Source organism: Ochotona princeps, chromosome Y (genome assembly GCF_030435755.1).
Source record: "Ochotona princeps isolate mOchPri1 chromosome Y, mOchPri1.hap1, whole genome shotgun sequence".
NCBI lineage: Eukaryota > Metazoa > Chordata > Mammalia > Lagomorpha > Ochotonidae > Ochotona > Ochotona princeps.
In genome coordinates, this window is record NC_080866.1 from 109,490 (window position 1) to 125,471 (window position 15,982).

The 15,982-nt window shown below is 40.2% G+C and overlaps 1 protein-coding gene across 1 annotated transcript in view; it reads right to left on the reverse strand.

Annotated features, from left to right (window-relative positions):
• Window positions 1-263: 263 nt before the first annotated feature.
• Window positions 264-15,982, reverse strand: part of LOC131478772 (lysine-specific demethylase 6A-like) — a 94,210-nt gene continuing 78,491 nt past the window's right edge. Inside the window, 8 exon segments of the mRNA XM_058659344.1 lie at window positions 264-409; window positions 1,066-1,253; window positions 2,986-3,100; window positions 5,410-5,558; window positions 6,026-6,100; window positions 6,174-6,238; window positions 12,852-13,057; window positions 15,123-15,228. Of these exon segments, the coding sequence (XP_058515327.1) occupies window positions 264-409; window positions 1,066-1,253; window positions 2,986-3,100; window positions 5,410-5,558; window positions 6,026-6,100; window positions 6,174-6,238; window positions 12,852-13,057; window positions 15,123-15,228 (1,050 nt within the window).

The window sequence follows — 15,982 nt, forward strand, 5'->3', positions numbered from 1 at the left end:
CAACATGAACTGTTATTGGAAACGACTCTTGGAAAAATGTAAGGGCAAAAACAAATTTGTGAACAAGTGGTTTAACATCAATGCCTTCCTGTAACGTAAAGATCATGGGTGACTGCCTGTTAAGGAAGACATTTTAGTACCTTGTGGTTACATTTGGTAAGTCTCTTGCATTATCATGTCAATTTCAACAGAATTATATTATGCAATAACAGAGTTACCTTCCCACCTCATCAAAAAGAGAGTATGGCAGTTTTAAACAACACTTACTTAATCATTTCAAAAAGCTTTGGATCTGAGACTTTGATATTCCTTGCTATGTTCCAGGAGAGATGAACCATGGGTACTACTGACTTCACATTTTGTAGTTTGTTCCACTCATACCTTTCCACAGCCAATCTATACTGGCAGGCTGGGAAAAAAAGTTATAAAATAACACAAAGATATGATGATAACCATACGAGGTATATGTTTTCAGTTCTGAAAAACACAACATTGGTCTATGACAATTCCAATTAAAAAATCATGAAAATGCTATAAATACATGCGATTAAACCAGGAACATGATATAAATACATGAGATTGTCGTATGAGGTTCTTTTTCCTTCTGTAATTTCATTCCTCAAAGCTCTCTTGCTTTTCTAAACCCCATTTTGCAAATGCAGAAACTGAGGGGCTGAGAGTATAAAACACTTTAATCCAAGTCAAACAGTAATGATGTTTAGCCATTTTTTAAGTCATGACTTTCTGGCTGCACTGAACATATTCTTTACACATAATGTAACAGGGTTAATATAACAGAGCCACATATCACATGCATCAGTTCCCCATAAAAAACCTTTAAAACAAAACACTGAACTCTAAAATACAAAGATGTATCTTCTAAACTAAAAGAAATCATGTGTTTTTTTTGTTTAAATTTTGTTCTGCAAGATCATATTTTTAAATGTGAATTTAATCAGTGTACTAACAGATGAAATGTTTCTCTTGACACATTCAAAGAACAATTTCCTGATAAAAATAAACTCACTAGGAATCATACTTTAGGAATAAAATTGGTATTAATACCTGTTACAGGACCAACATTCCAAGAAATGTTGTTACACCAGCCAATAGCCTGAACCCAGTATACAGTGCCTGCGTTAATCCATACTAAATCTCCAGGCCTCTGAATAAATCTATAAACAGGAACGTTTGCTTCATAAAGATCTTCAAGGTTCGGCCACCATGAACTCATGAGAAAATTCAAATTATTCCTGAACAAAAGATAAAAAAAGAAATATAATATTTTCATGCAATTTCGTCTGTCTCATGAGATGAAAAGATAATTCAAAATGTCTAAAAAATATTCCCTGTACTTGGTCTATTAAAATATTCCCAGTGAAGCCTGGAATAGCCTAGCCACTAGAGTTCCCACCTTAAATGCCCCAGGATCCCATATGGGCGCCGGTTCTGATCCCGGCAGCTCCACTTCCCATCCAGCTCCCTGCTTGTGGCCTGGGAAAGCAGTGGAGGACGGCCCAAAGCTTTGGGACCCTGTACCCGCATGGGAGACCCGGAAGAAGCTCCTGGCTCTTGGCTTCAGATCAACACAGCACCAGCCCTTGCGGCTGCTTAGGGAGTGAGCCAGCACAAAGTATCTTTCTTCCTCTTTTCTCTCATTCTTTCTGTAGATCTGCCTTTCCAATAAAAGAAATAAAAAGCATATATATTAAAAAATAGATATCTCCCCAGTTAATTCAATGAAAACTTCATCGTAAAGAAGTTTCAATATGTAAGATGAAATTTTGAAAATAATTTCAAATGAGCATTGTCGATTCACCAAAAAGTCATTTAAAGCCTAAACACACTTATCATTGATTCAGTTTCAATAAAGGATGCTTTGATCCATTTTTCGTTTTTTAAAGATTTATTATTTTTTTTTTTTGCAAAGTCAGTCATAGAGAGAGGTCAGAAAGATCTTCTGTCCAATGATCCACTCCCCAAGTGAGCCGCAACGGGTCTATGCACGCCCATCCGATGCCGGGAACCAGGAGCCTCTTCTGGGTCTCCCACACAGGTGCAGGGTCCCAGTGCTCTGGGCCATCCTTGACTGCTTTCCCAGGCCACAAGCAGGGAGCTGGATGGGAAGTGGAGCTGCCGGGATTAGAACCGGCGCCCATATGGGATCCTGGCACTTGCAAGGCGAGGACTTTAGCCGCTAGGCCACGCCGCCGGGCTCTCCTATTTTTTCTTTTTTTTTGGTAAAGATTTACTTATATTTATGGAAAGGCAAATGTACAGTGATGAAAAGAGAAAGAAAGATCTTCCATCTGCTTGTTCACCCTGCAAGTGGCTGTATCTTCCAGTGCAGAGCTGATCCAAAGCCAGAAGTGTCTTCTAGGTCTCCCTTGTGGCTGCAGGGTCCTTAGGTTTTGGGCCATCTTCTAGTGCTTTTCCAGTCCACAACCAGGGATTTAGATGGAAATTGGGGGGCTGTTGGGATTAGAACTGGTGCCCATGTGGGGATCCTGGCAGGTGTTATGTGAGGAATTTAGCCCCTAGGTACTGCACCACGTCCAATTCTTCCTTTTGAATGAAGCTTTTACTACGTAAAATTTGTTTGCCTTCAACCCCACAAATCAACCTTTTCAACAAAATTGCTGCAGCCCAGCCCAGCCTGTCAGGCCCCACCCTCCTTGTCCCGGGTCAGCTCTCACTGTTGCAAATATCAGGTTGTGTCTACGGCCGTACCACTCTGAACACGCCTGATCTCGTCTGATCTCGCAAGCAAAAACGTCAGGTTGATTCCTGACAATGTCTTAACCGGCTGCTTACTGGCATCATATCTTCCACTATACCTCCAAAAAACATGAGAAATAAGAAATCAAATTGCAGAAACTAAAAATTCTGTTGCATAAAAGCTGACCATGACATTATCCAACTCTCTGGGTTTAATCTTTGCCATAATTGTTTTGTAGCTGTGTTAAATGAAGTTCAGATACATACTTTTCACAAAACTCATTTAGAACACCCCAGTAATCTTCAGGTACAACAAACCATTCACAATCACCTGGACCAATATTTATATTAACAGAGCAGAAATTGTTATTTTCTTGGTGACCTGGTAAGTAAAAGGAAAGGGAAGTTATAGCACATGTACTTATGAATAGTTAAAAATAGATGCATAAAACAAAATGACATTCATGAAAAGATACATGAAATTAACACTATTACTACTTCCTCTTATACTCAGCAATCTGGAAAATTAATATAGCAATATAATTGGATGTTTTTGCATAATACATATTTGTAATTCCTCCATCATAGATACATGAATGGCAGTGCCCCTGGCACAGTATTTTAACAATTAAAATTATGGAAAAGCAGTACATTTTAAGGACAAAAAATTGTGTAAAACCTAAGTTGCTTATAAATACATATTATTTAGTATAGTATTCATTTGCAAGTTCTCAAGAAAATATTGCAACATGCTATTCTCAGAGACTTTGTGTACATTTGTTTTATGAACATTTGCAAAAAATGCAGTGTATCTTCATCAATAGAACAATGTCAACACTCTGACAATGCTATTTTTAGAATTGAGCTGTGATAAAAAATCAGGAGAACCACATTTAGTAAATAATGACTTGTCATGGAAATTTCGGTACAGGATTTAAAACAGTTTCAATAAACTGAAGCAAATAAACAGCAAACAAAATTTTCTTAGATGTGAAACTAAAAATATAGTAGGATCATTTTAAAGGCAAGGACAATTTTTGAATGATAACTAAAAGCAAGCTCTTAGACACTGTATCTTGTTATGAAAAATAGTTGAGAAACTGAACAGCCACTTCCAATAATTGCAATATGTAATTGCTTTGGTGATAGATGTACAGTTCCAGTGGCATAATTCAAATTTTAGTGCAAGGACCTTGGGCCTGGGGGTTTAAACATCCTGCAGCCTGCCAGCTGCTGATGGGTCTCAGGACAGGGTGTCTTGCTTAGCCCCAACTCCAGCCACCGCGTGCACGTGACGAGCTGTCCCTGGGCCTGCCTGGGCTCTGGGGGCTGACATTAACTAGCACCCGAGAACCATATCTGGGGGTAGATTCTGTGCGGGATGTGTGGGCCACACCCTGTGGAAATTCTAGCCCCACTGGTTAGCTCAAGAGTTGAGGTGGTGATGGACTAAGCTAGGTATGACCAAGGAGCCTGTCATCAATCACAGGTAAAAGAACCTACAACAGTCTGGACTGGTCAGGCAGCAGCACCCGAAAGTGCAACCTGGATAGGGTGTGGGGTGGCCTGGGCTGCAACGTTCACCAGCTCATACAAGGCCAAATGGGAGGCCAGTCTGAGCCTGGCACTGGTAAAACCCATTGGCATGTATGAGAACTGGGTCTGGGAGTGGATCAAGTGGAGGAACTTGGGAAACTCCCCTGGTGAGTCATAGCTCCCGCTGGTGAACATGTGGTCCAGACCTGGGGGTCCAACAAGCTGGGCAAAGTAGCTCCAACAGTTGGCTATTGTAAATTGGTAATGGAACGGGATGTACTGGGCAGCACTGAGCAAACCTTAGCCCACAAGCAAAACTAGAAACCAGCATGGAGCACAGGTTATGCCGAGATAGGGAAAGCAGAGAGCGTGACACAAAGTCTTGGTACCCTGCACACATGTGGGAGACCTGAAGAGGCTCCTCGCTTGGGATTGACTCAGCTCTGGCTGTTACAGTCACTTGGGGAGTGAGCCAGTGGATGGAAGACCTTTGTCTCTCTGAATCTCTGGAAATCTGCCATTCCAAGAGAAACAAATAAATCCTAAACAAAATAAAACAATTATTTATTCAAAGTTGACTGACAGCGAGACATACACAGTGAACATGAGAGAGATTTTCCATTTGCTGGAGTCCTGAAACAGCCTGTCATGGGCCAGGTTGAAGGCATGAGCCACATTAGTTTTTTACATGGATATCTCAACGCACAAACTTCAACAATTATGTATTGCCTTCAGCAGGGAGCTAGATTTGGAGCAAAGTAGTCAGACTTCAAGCAGCCATTCTGATTTTGGATGCCAGCATTCAACACGTACATAACCCTTGATTTATTCCAACTCTGGCCTCATCATAAAATTTGTGAAGATCCTGTATGTTTGAACTTCATAACTTTTACAGAAAAACAAAACATTTTCGTTAAGTTTTCCACCAACTTTTGAAAGCATACTTATTCAAAAATCATTAAAACATCCTAGGAAAAATAACATGAAGCAATATTCTTGTAACATTAAGCAATACTCTTAGTTGAATTCTGAGTAATTACAAATTCTGACTAATTACTAACTTTGAGATGTGAAAAAACTGACTCTATATATTTATCACATATTTGCTTTAACTATGTTTTCCAGCAATGGAAGATATTGGTTCATAAAAATCACCTGGTGTTCGACTGCCTGGAACTTTCATATATAGCTGAACTGTATTCATGCCCAGTATGGTATGACCAACATGGCTTAAAAGATTTCCCGCTGACACCACACGCACAAAAGCAGGAAGTTTAGTTAGCTCATGTAACTGCATCTTCCACCTAAAGTAAAGTAAAAGTCAAAACTTTTAAAAAAGCTGTGAATATTTTTTTACATTGTGTAAGCTGTAAACATTGTTGGCAATTAATATTTCTCAATAATTTGACCAAAACAAAAAGGCAATTAAATGTTTTTTCAACCTTCAAAGAGAATAAACACCATTCTGTTTAACACTTCCCAACAAAAAACTTAATTCAAATGAACTCATGAATATAACCACAAACAATAACCTTAACAAAGTGTTTTTACTTTTCGTACTTAGAAAATATTATTTTATTCAGTAATAAAAATTTAATTATAAAATCTTGTAAATTAATTTCACCGAGACAAGAGACTGTACTCAAAGCTTTTATATTAAAAAGGAAATGAAAGCAAAAAAAAAAAAAAGAGAGAGAAGAAACGGAGCGTGGAAAAGAAAAGGAATCATTGCTTCAGTTCATGGATACAGGATTGGTACAGGAGGACTTACTTTTTATTATCAGAGAGGTCAATCTTGGTCCCAAATTTAATGGTTTTAAAAGGTCCTTTCCTTCTTTTTCCAGAACTTGAAGAAAGAGAAATTATTAAGTCCAGGTATTAAACACAAAAGTATGGAGTAGATGCTAAAAGTTACTTACTTGTTTGAAAATGATGATTCAGTATCTGAAACGTCTTTATGCTGTATTCTCTTCTCATTTTCTTCCTATAATATCAGCAGAAACGGTTTTTCTCAGTATCTAATGGAACTATAATTCTCATAATAAAGATGAATAATGCATTGCTTTTTTATTTTATTTATATGCATTTATTTATATGAATAGTTTTGTTTGAGAAATCAATTTCTGTAGGTACATTTCACAGAATGTAGCTTCAGTGAAGACGAAGGCACAGCCCTCCACCTGTTCTAGAAGTCACAAAAATTATTATGATGAGCACAACATCAGAGCTGGTACTGTGGCATAGTAGGAAAAGCAAATTCTTTCAGCATTTGGGAAATTCCATACGAGGTGCCAAGGAAAGCAAGAGAAGTTCATTTATGTGGGAGAATCGAAGAAGCTCGTGCTTCATGGGTTTGGACAGGTATAGTTTCAACTGTTGTACACATTTGGGGACTGAACTGGCAGATATATCTGTCTCTTTCAAAAAATTTCTCTAGGTTGAGGTGGGTAAGGGAAGTTAAGCACTGAGAAAAGGAAAAAGAAGGTGAGGAGGGAAAGGGAGAAGGAGGAGTACGAAAAGGATGCAAAGAAGCAGGAAGAAGAGGAAGAGGAAGAAGGTATGATATGAATACTAGCAAAGAAACCTAAACATTAAAGCCATATTTGGGCCCGGCACGGTGTGGTGGCCCCTGGCGGCTAAAGTCCTCGCCTTGAACGCCCCGGGATCCCATATGGGCGCTGGTTCTAATCCCGGCAGCTCCCCTTCCCATCCAGCTCCCTGCTTGTGGCCTGGGAAAGCAGTCAAGGATGGCCCAATGCATTGGGACCCTGCACCCGTGTGGGAGACCCGGAAGAGGTTCCTGGTTCCTGGCTCCGGATTTGCACAGCACCGGCCCTTTGTGGCTCACTTGGGGAGTGAATCATCGGATGGAAGATCTTCCTCTCTGTCTCTCCTCCTCTCTGTGTATATGACTTTGTAATAAAATAAATAAATCTTTGAAAAAAAAGCCATTTTTACCAGAATATCAACAAATATTTTAGAAAAGTTAAAAGCTTAATTACAATTAATTTGTACTCAAATAAGATAATGAAAAAACAAAATGTTTAGTATACAAAGGAGCAGTAGTTGATCATCACTAGTCCCACGTTGGGAGACTTGGATCAAGTTCTTGGCCTCTTAGAAAGGGTAGATAGGAGCTGAACAAGTGAATGAAAAGTGTCTCTCTTTAATCTGCCATTCAAGTTCATAAATTTTAAAAACAAAACAAAAAACCTAGTTTCTTTTAGAAGTGGGAAAGAAAGAAACTGGTCTTTTATTTTGGACTACATGTGACCAAAACAGATCAGAGTTATATCAAAGTGCTGGAACCATAAAAAAAATAGGATATGTAATTCGCAAGTGATTATTTAGATATTAAGATTAAAAAAAAAAAGTAGTTGGACTTCAAAATTGGTGAAATTTGTACATTAAAGAAAAATATTTTTTAATTTTGATAATGTTACACAGTTGATTATGGTACAAAGGGTCAAGGGCTACAAGAAAGTGGGTAAAAACCATTGTTTCCACACTAATATCATTTTTTCCCTTATCTGGGGTCAGGGGAGAAACAAAGGGAAAAGCCCCACCCATCCACCCACCCATCCGCGGTCCCCTAGGTGGGACACGCTCCGAGGATCCTGTTCAAGCAGTTTTGGTAGTTCAACAGGTCTGAACTGCTGCCAATCTCACCGTTCCAATCACGATGAAACCTATTCAGAATCCACTGGCTGACACAGTCTCTTCATGGTTGGGGTTCTGAGATCAGCAGTTCAGTTGGAGGGATCTCCAAAGAAATTTCATCTGAGGTGATCCCAGACCTGATTCTTGTGTGTGCTTGCCAGTACAAGATCCTGCACAGTCCGTCGCCCCAATCAACTTATGCATATGCTGGTTGGTTGCAATTGCTGTGTCAGTTCTGTTTCCAGCCCTGTTTTCTATGTGAAACTATGGGTATGTGATCCAGCCCAACCATAACCATCACACACTCAGCCCTCAACACAAACCTGTGGTAGCTTCAACCTAGTCGGAGCAACCTGCAATAACCCCCACCAGGCCTGCTTCCTACCCTGGTTCCTGTGCTTGCCACTATGTACTTCAGACTGACCTGTCCCGCATCCCATTCAGCTATCATACGTGTCAACAAGCATTGAAGCCTAGTTCAACCTAACCAGCACCACTGTCCAGCCCACACACATACTGGTGGGTGACTTTCTGTCAAACCACCACTTCTCCAGTCCTGGTGTTCATGCTCTCCAGTGAGAATGGTAGCCCAAGAGGGAGGTGCCCACTATTTCCCTACTAGGCAACTCCCAGTTGTGGATTATGCACTGTCCAGGTGGTTCTGCAGTTTAACTTGACAGAATTAGCCCTCAGTTCCAGCATCTGCCAGCTGATGCTACCTCAAAGCCCAGCCATCCCTCACCCACTTTGGATTATGCTTGCACCAGTAGGAACAGTCAGCACAGTCTGGCTTCTCCCTGATCTAACTCAAATGGGGTCCACAGATGTAGCTCTGCCCAGTCTGGTTTACCCCCTTCCAAACTCACACATTTCCCTTGCCCTTGACGCTTCTTCCTTGGTTCTCACATGTGCTGCAGTCACATCTGGTACAGCCCTGATCGCTTTGGCATTCTGTAAGGCGCTGGTATGTGTCGCAACCAAAACCGGCTCATCCCACACTCTGTTCTGGTGTTCGGATTTGCCAGTGGATGACGTGAACTGATTCAGCCTGGTCTGCCCCTGACCCATGCTGAATGTGTGCCAGTGGGAAACTTTCCATGGCCTATTCTGGGCTGTTTCCTATCATGCTTCTTGCGCTTACCTGCAGGGTCTGTGTCCTGCCAGAGGAGCTGCCCAGGCTCCTCCATCAGAACCCCTCCCAATGCCAGATTTTGCACATACCACGGGGTCCATGGGCCAGCCCTAGTCAGTTCACCTCCTGTCCTTGCAGGAACAGTGACTTTTTCCTGACTGGCCTTCAACCCAAACTGGTCCTTGCTGTTGGATGTTTCAGCCCAGCCATGGCTCGTCCATACCCACATAGGGCTCACACATGGCTCAGTAGGGGTTGAGACCTTGCCTAGTCTATCCCACATCTACCCTTGGTCCTCCAGGACACCAGACGGTGTTGGTACCTACCTTAGCTAGGTGTACCCAGACCCATGTCACACTTGTACCAAGGGATACTGCAGCCATATTTAGACCAGAACACAGTCCCCACTCCAGGCCCTGCGATCCTCAGTGTGAACCCCAACCCGGCTAGGGTGCACTTTCACAACTCCTGAATGGGGTCTATTCCCAGTTATAGGTCATGTGAGTGCCACTGGTTCTTCTGACCCAGTTGGTTTAGCCTCTCACCTGTCAGCCTTCGCCTTCGATGCAGTGATGTAGTATCCCTGGCTCATGCAGACCAGTTAGGGTAAGAGCCTAGCTCAGCATGACCTGTGTTCCATCCTGATTTCTGTTCTTCCCTGTGAGTTGAGGTTTTTTGGCCTTGCTCAGACCGCCCCCTTCCAGTTACAGCTCAGCCCACCCCACATCCTATTTTAGGATGCACCTTTGGGTGCTGCTGCCTTGACCTGCCCAGATTGCCATTGGTTTTTTTTTTTCTTTACCCATAAGTGATGGCAGGTGCCATGGTCACTCCTAATTTAGTCCATCGCCACCCCAGCTTGCGAGCTAACCAGCGGGACTTGTATCTCCACAGTGTTGGGCCCACACTTCCCCCACAGAATCTACCCTCGGATCTGGTTCTCTTGCATGTTGGTTAGTGTTTTGACCCTGCCAAGTGTGACCCGTCACTGTTCCACCACTCAGTCAGGTACTGGTACCTAGCCTTACCAGACAGGCCCTGATTCATAGCTTTCATGTGGACTGGTGTGAGGCAGTCAGTGATGCTCTACACTAACAGCCCATCTCAGGATTCCCATGTGGGCTGGTGAATCAGTCTGGCCCAAATAGATCTTATGGACTCTCCCCTCCAAACCCTCAGATCTCAGTCCCCATGCTTGCCAGAAAGTTCTGTGGCCCCATTGCTAGGAATCACACAGAATTCATCCCTCACCTACACTCACACTGGGCTTATCTCTGGATGTACCTCGGCAGCAATTATATACTCTAAACACCTGAGAGCTCACCTAGGTCTTGACAACCACTCCCAAGTCTTCAGCATTGGGTCTGGTCTGGCAGGGGCATCCCATGCAGTAGTCATGCTGTAGGAGGCTCCTTTCCCAAGAGACTTTTGTATGTATTTGATAAAATACCTGAATGATTGATATTCTGGAACACGATAATCCATGGGAAAGGCTATGCTCTTGCCCCTAGGATTTCCTGATGGATCCTCAAAACTCTGGGTTTCCCTGTGGTTCATCTGGCCTCAGAAGTGCAGCAGCTCCTTTGAATACAATGCTGCCCCTAGAGAAGATGGAACCCCAGTGGAACTGCCTCTAAGAACTGAGCAACTAAATTTGTTTAATACTCCTCTTGTTCCACTACAGGTCAGGAGCACAGAGAAATTCTCCACCTTCTTAGAATGTTTGAGGAAGACTGTAAGTGTAACTTATTATTTATAGATAACAAATTCTTAAGAGCCTTAGACATTAGAAAAACCATAGGCATTTGTGGTGGGATCCAAGAACAAACCTGGCACCCTCTTAGAAGGAACTTGCCTGCACAGAGCAGGAGCGGATCTCAGGGTGGAACAGGAGGATAAGAGGAGGTCTGTATCCTAGTCCCGGAGACTCCCGGAGGCCTCCCAAGTGCTTTTGCCACAGAAGCAATGGATACTCCATCGAGGATTGTCAGTATGGACACCGAGAACCGCATCCCAGCTGCTTAGGAGATCACAAGGAATATGAATGCCCTTGCAGGCTGAGAACTCTGAGGTCAGTCATTTCCTATGGGATTTCCCACACGGGATGGTAGCAGCCCCAAACACTCTCATATGGTCTGGTGACACTGGAACTACAGCCAGGAGAACCAGGTGGCACCCAGAGAGAGGAAAGATTGTAAATTTCCTTCTGCATTAGCAGAGGGGCTTTCTCAGGTCCTTATCCAGTTCCAGCCTTGGCTACCAGCCCTCTCTTACACCGACCATCAGGGTTGCTTGTGAGCCCCCAAATTAGTTCAGATAGACAGAGACTAGCAAAGGTCAGCTAGCTGATAATCACTCAGCTTGTACCTTACTGGCCAGGCTTCCCATTTGGCTGTTCAGATAGACAGAGAGAGACACTGATATAGAAAGTCTGGAACAGCCAGGGAAAAGGCCAACTAACCTATAATTGCTCAGCCTGTACTTACTGGTCAGGCTCCCTATTTGCTCCTCCTGGATTTTACCAGGCAGGATGTAGAGTTAAATTCTTCCTCACTCACTGGGTTGTTTGGGATTTCCCTGCTCTCCTGCCTAAAACTTTCCTATCCTTCAATTGTTAAAATGCAAAGTTCTGTAAAACCATGCTTAATCACTATATGCTGCAAAGTTAAAATTGTGGTTTAATTGTCTCATGAAAAGAATTTATCAATTTATGACTGTTAATGCTAAACAAGATGTAACTGCACAGAAACGTTCATGTTAAGTTTGTACTCAGTTGTTATATATATGATGGGTGTTAACATTGATCCTTCCAAAAAAAAACTTACATATTGGCTTGCATTTTAGGCCAAGTTGTGTTTTTGATAAATATCAATTGTATTGACTGTAATTGTTGATTTGACTGAGTTACAATGGTCATACTGCTAACATTTTCCATTAAATATTTCAGAAAAACAAAAAAAAATTTGAACCAAAAGAAAAAAAAGATTCTTTGTTTTCTTTTTCATTTGCTCAGTGATACATTCAGTAGCATGTTATTTAACTTCATGGTGTTGTTATTTTCTTTTTTCTTCCTGATGCTGATTTTGTTTTGTGGCTTTTCATTTAAGGGGATGTATAGTAGCTGTGTAATGGAGACTGTCATGTCTAGTAATATGTTATTTAACTTCATGGCATTGTAAATTTCTATTTTTCTTTCTATTGTTGACTTTGTATTATGACTTTTCATTTGAGGGATGTACAGTAGCTGTGAAGTGGGGTCTAACATCCAGATGTGAGGATACAATGCAGTATGCATTTCTACTTCCAGACAAAGATGGACTTACAATGAAACTGTTCACTATATCTTGACAATAGGATGCTGGACTCTCTGCCAGTGTCCATGCCCGCAATGATGGACACAGGACTGTATGAAGAAGTATACTATAGTAATAATATAGGGGAACTAGGTGGGGGTGGAGGAAAATTGGGGAGGGGATAAGGGAAATACCAGGAGCCTATGGAACTGTATCACAAAATGATAATAGTTTTAAAAGGTAAAAATAGATTGATGCATCTATCTATCATCTTATCTATCTACTCATCTATCCATCATTTTTTATTTTTTTTCTTTCTTTGGCAGTTTTATTTTCATTTAGCTTTTCAAATGAACAAAACAAAAGTTTATGTCCACTATAAACTACGTTTGCTTAAATTTTTAGAGCTTGATAATAATCTATGAAATAGAACAGAAAGCAATAAATACAGTTAAGTAGTGTGAACAATTAAAACCACCAAAAGGAAGAAAAAACAAATATTAAGAACTTACCCTCAGTGATTCCTGAAAAGAAGAAGCTTGGTACTGTGCGTATTTAGCTATTGTAGTTTGAGATCTATTATTTTCACAGCGCCAAATTTTTTTTGTTCCAGTGGGATCCCAGTTTTCATCTGCTGGCTGCAGCAACTGTGTTCTTACTTCTACCATATGTTCATCGTTAGCTTCTACCAAAGTTTTGGTGGAAAAGAGGCCAAGATCTTAAAAAAAAAAAGTAAGTCATTTCAGGAATTACAATTGTATGTGGTACAATTAAAATTTAGTGTTCCAAAAGAAAAACAAACACATATGATCAAAGACAGCTGGTACTATATTTGCACTATTATCTACTCCTTAAATTTAATAAAGCTAATTATGGTAAGAAATTCATACATTATCTATTAATGAAAAAAAAGTTGTAGTGAGTCTGGAGCAATTGCTCAATCGACTAATCCTCCCACTTTAAGCACCACATCTGGTTCATATGCTTGGTAGCCTAGAGGCTAAAGACCTAACCTTGCACCCACTGAAATCCCATGTGGGCGCCGGTTCTAATCCCGGCAGCTCCACTTCCCTTCCAGCTCCCTGCCTGTGGCCTGGGAAAGCAGTCGAGGACGGCCCAAGGCCTTAGGACCCTGCACCCGTGTGGGAGACCCGGAAGAGGTTCCTGACATCAGATCAGCTCAACTCTGGCCATTGCACTCACTTAGCGGGGGGGGGGGGGGTGGGGTGGGGATTAGCATATGGAACATCTTTCTCTCTGTTTCTCCTAATCTCTGTATATGTGAGTTTCCAATAAAAACAAACAAACAAAAATTACAAAAAAGAGTGGTAGCACTTAGAAAAAAAGCTAAATTTTTCCTGTTCAAATTTTAATTATTTAACTCAAGCATGCTGCTTAACAGAAAGAGAACTAAGCACAACTCAGAGACAACTTATAGACAACTTAGAACTAATTAATAACAGAATTTTATAGAATCCAATTAATTCAATAGCAAAAGTAAGGCAAATGAAGCAAAAATAAAACAAAAAACCCAGAAGTAATTTACTAAACAATAGGAAACAGAACTACACAGATATATTTTTTTAATTTTTATTTTTATTGGAAAGTCAGATATGCAAAGATAGAGTCAGAGAGGAAGAAAATTCTTTGTCCTCTGATTCACTCCCCAAATGGCAAAGGCCAGAGCTGAGCCGATCCAAAGCCAGGAGCCAGGAACCTCTTCCAGGTCTCCCACGTGGGTGCAGAGTCCCAATGCATTGGGCCGTCCTCGACTGCTTTCCCAGGCCACAAGCAGGGAGCTGGATGGGAAGTGGAGCTGCCGGGATTAGAACCGGCGACCCTATGGGATCCCGGGGCGTTCAAGGCGAGGACTTTTACCATTGTGCCAGGTCCCACAGATAGTTAAAACTTTTAAACATTAATATAAAATACGCACAATATCACATTATATATCACATATTACATATCACACATATATGCATTAAATATATTACATAATATATAAGACATATTATATGCAATGTGATATAATTAGACATGATATATGACGTGATAGAAATGTATAGTGTATATGTTTAAAAGTAAAATTTTTAGAGGGAGATACACAAATAATCATAGAGTCTAGCAAAAGGTGTTTGTGTACAACTAAATGTCACTCAACTACAAAAATGATGAAATCTTGTGGTTTCCAGCAACATGGATGAGGCTATTAGTCATTTAGTGAACCAAGACAAGCACGAAGAGACAATTACCTGCTCATTGTGTGATTCATATGTACAATGCCAAACAATTGTTTTGATAGATTTTGAGAACGGTAGTTATCACAGACTGAGCATAGCAATATGTTTGTGATGCAAAAAGTTAACAGGCAGCATTTAAGCAGGAGCAGGATGTTGTAATTTACAGATGGTGGAACTTAAAATACATTGTATTTTAATAAAAACTAGAATAAGCTGTAAATTCTTTTACCATATAAAAGTATTCATTGTCTGAAAAGATATTCTTATCAATTTCATATTATCAAAAAAAAAAAAAAACACTCATAAATCCAAACAGCACACTGTACCACCTACAAACACACTCGGTATGTCATATGATTTATAAGACAAAAAGTGAGAGAAAGTCTGATACTATATCGAAGTAAGATTCCTGTAATGAAAATGTACATATTTTTCAAAGACAGAATAAAAATACCAAACATAATATTCTACTAGCATCCTCTCACAATTCTTTAGTAAACAGAAATACAGTAAAGGAAACAATGAAAGCTTTTAAAACCTTACCTAACTTAAGAGCTCCAGCAAGGCCACGTATTACTGTAACAGGATTTTTTGGGTTGGTACAGAATTGATGTAACGGAGGGAAAAAAGCATCTCGCTTATTTTCTAGCTGGAAAAATTAAAATGTTTCGTTAGGTCTCAGGAAAATGACTAAATATTAACTATAGATGTTTTAAAACAAATGACTAAGGTATTAATAAAACTTCTTGCCCATCAAAGTCAAATCTCCAAATCCTGTCCAAATGACAGCATATTACAATACTGCCTCTTTTGCTTTTTCTCGTTTTTAAGGTTATATATATTTGAAGGCAGGGAAAAAATGGTGGCATAAACTGTTCAAGAGAAAAACAAGGTATCATGTCTTTCATCAAAACACATTGCTAAAAGTAAAAATAATGCTTATTTTCAATTTGCAATTTAAAAGTATTTAGTTAAGTGGATTTTAAACTTCTTCTCATATAAGTCTATTATTTTGATATTCACAACCTTTTCTCATGGGGGCAGAAAACTAAATGAAATTTAAGGTATTAACAACAAGTAGCAGCATGTATAATTACAACCTTCTTTGCAAAAAGCTAATATTGGCCTATGAAATTATATTATAAAATCAAAAAATTAAATTTAAAAAAATAAACTTAAGAAATCGAATAAAATTAATGAAGACACACAAAATAGTTATTTTGACCCTAATTGATAGAGCTTTACTGAAATAAACTCATCTTCTTGAAGTTTTTTTAAAAGTAATGTCAGAACAAACACCTTGTCCTATTTACTTCACAACATGTTAAATTGTTCTACACAATATTTTTTGAAAATATTGATAACAAAGGCTTTCAAAGGCCAAGAAATAAGATGCATTTGAT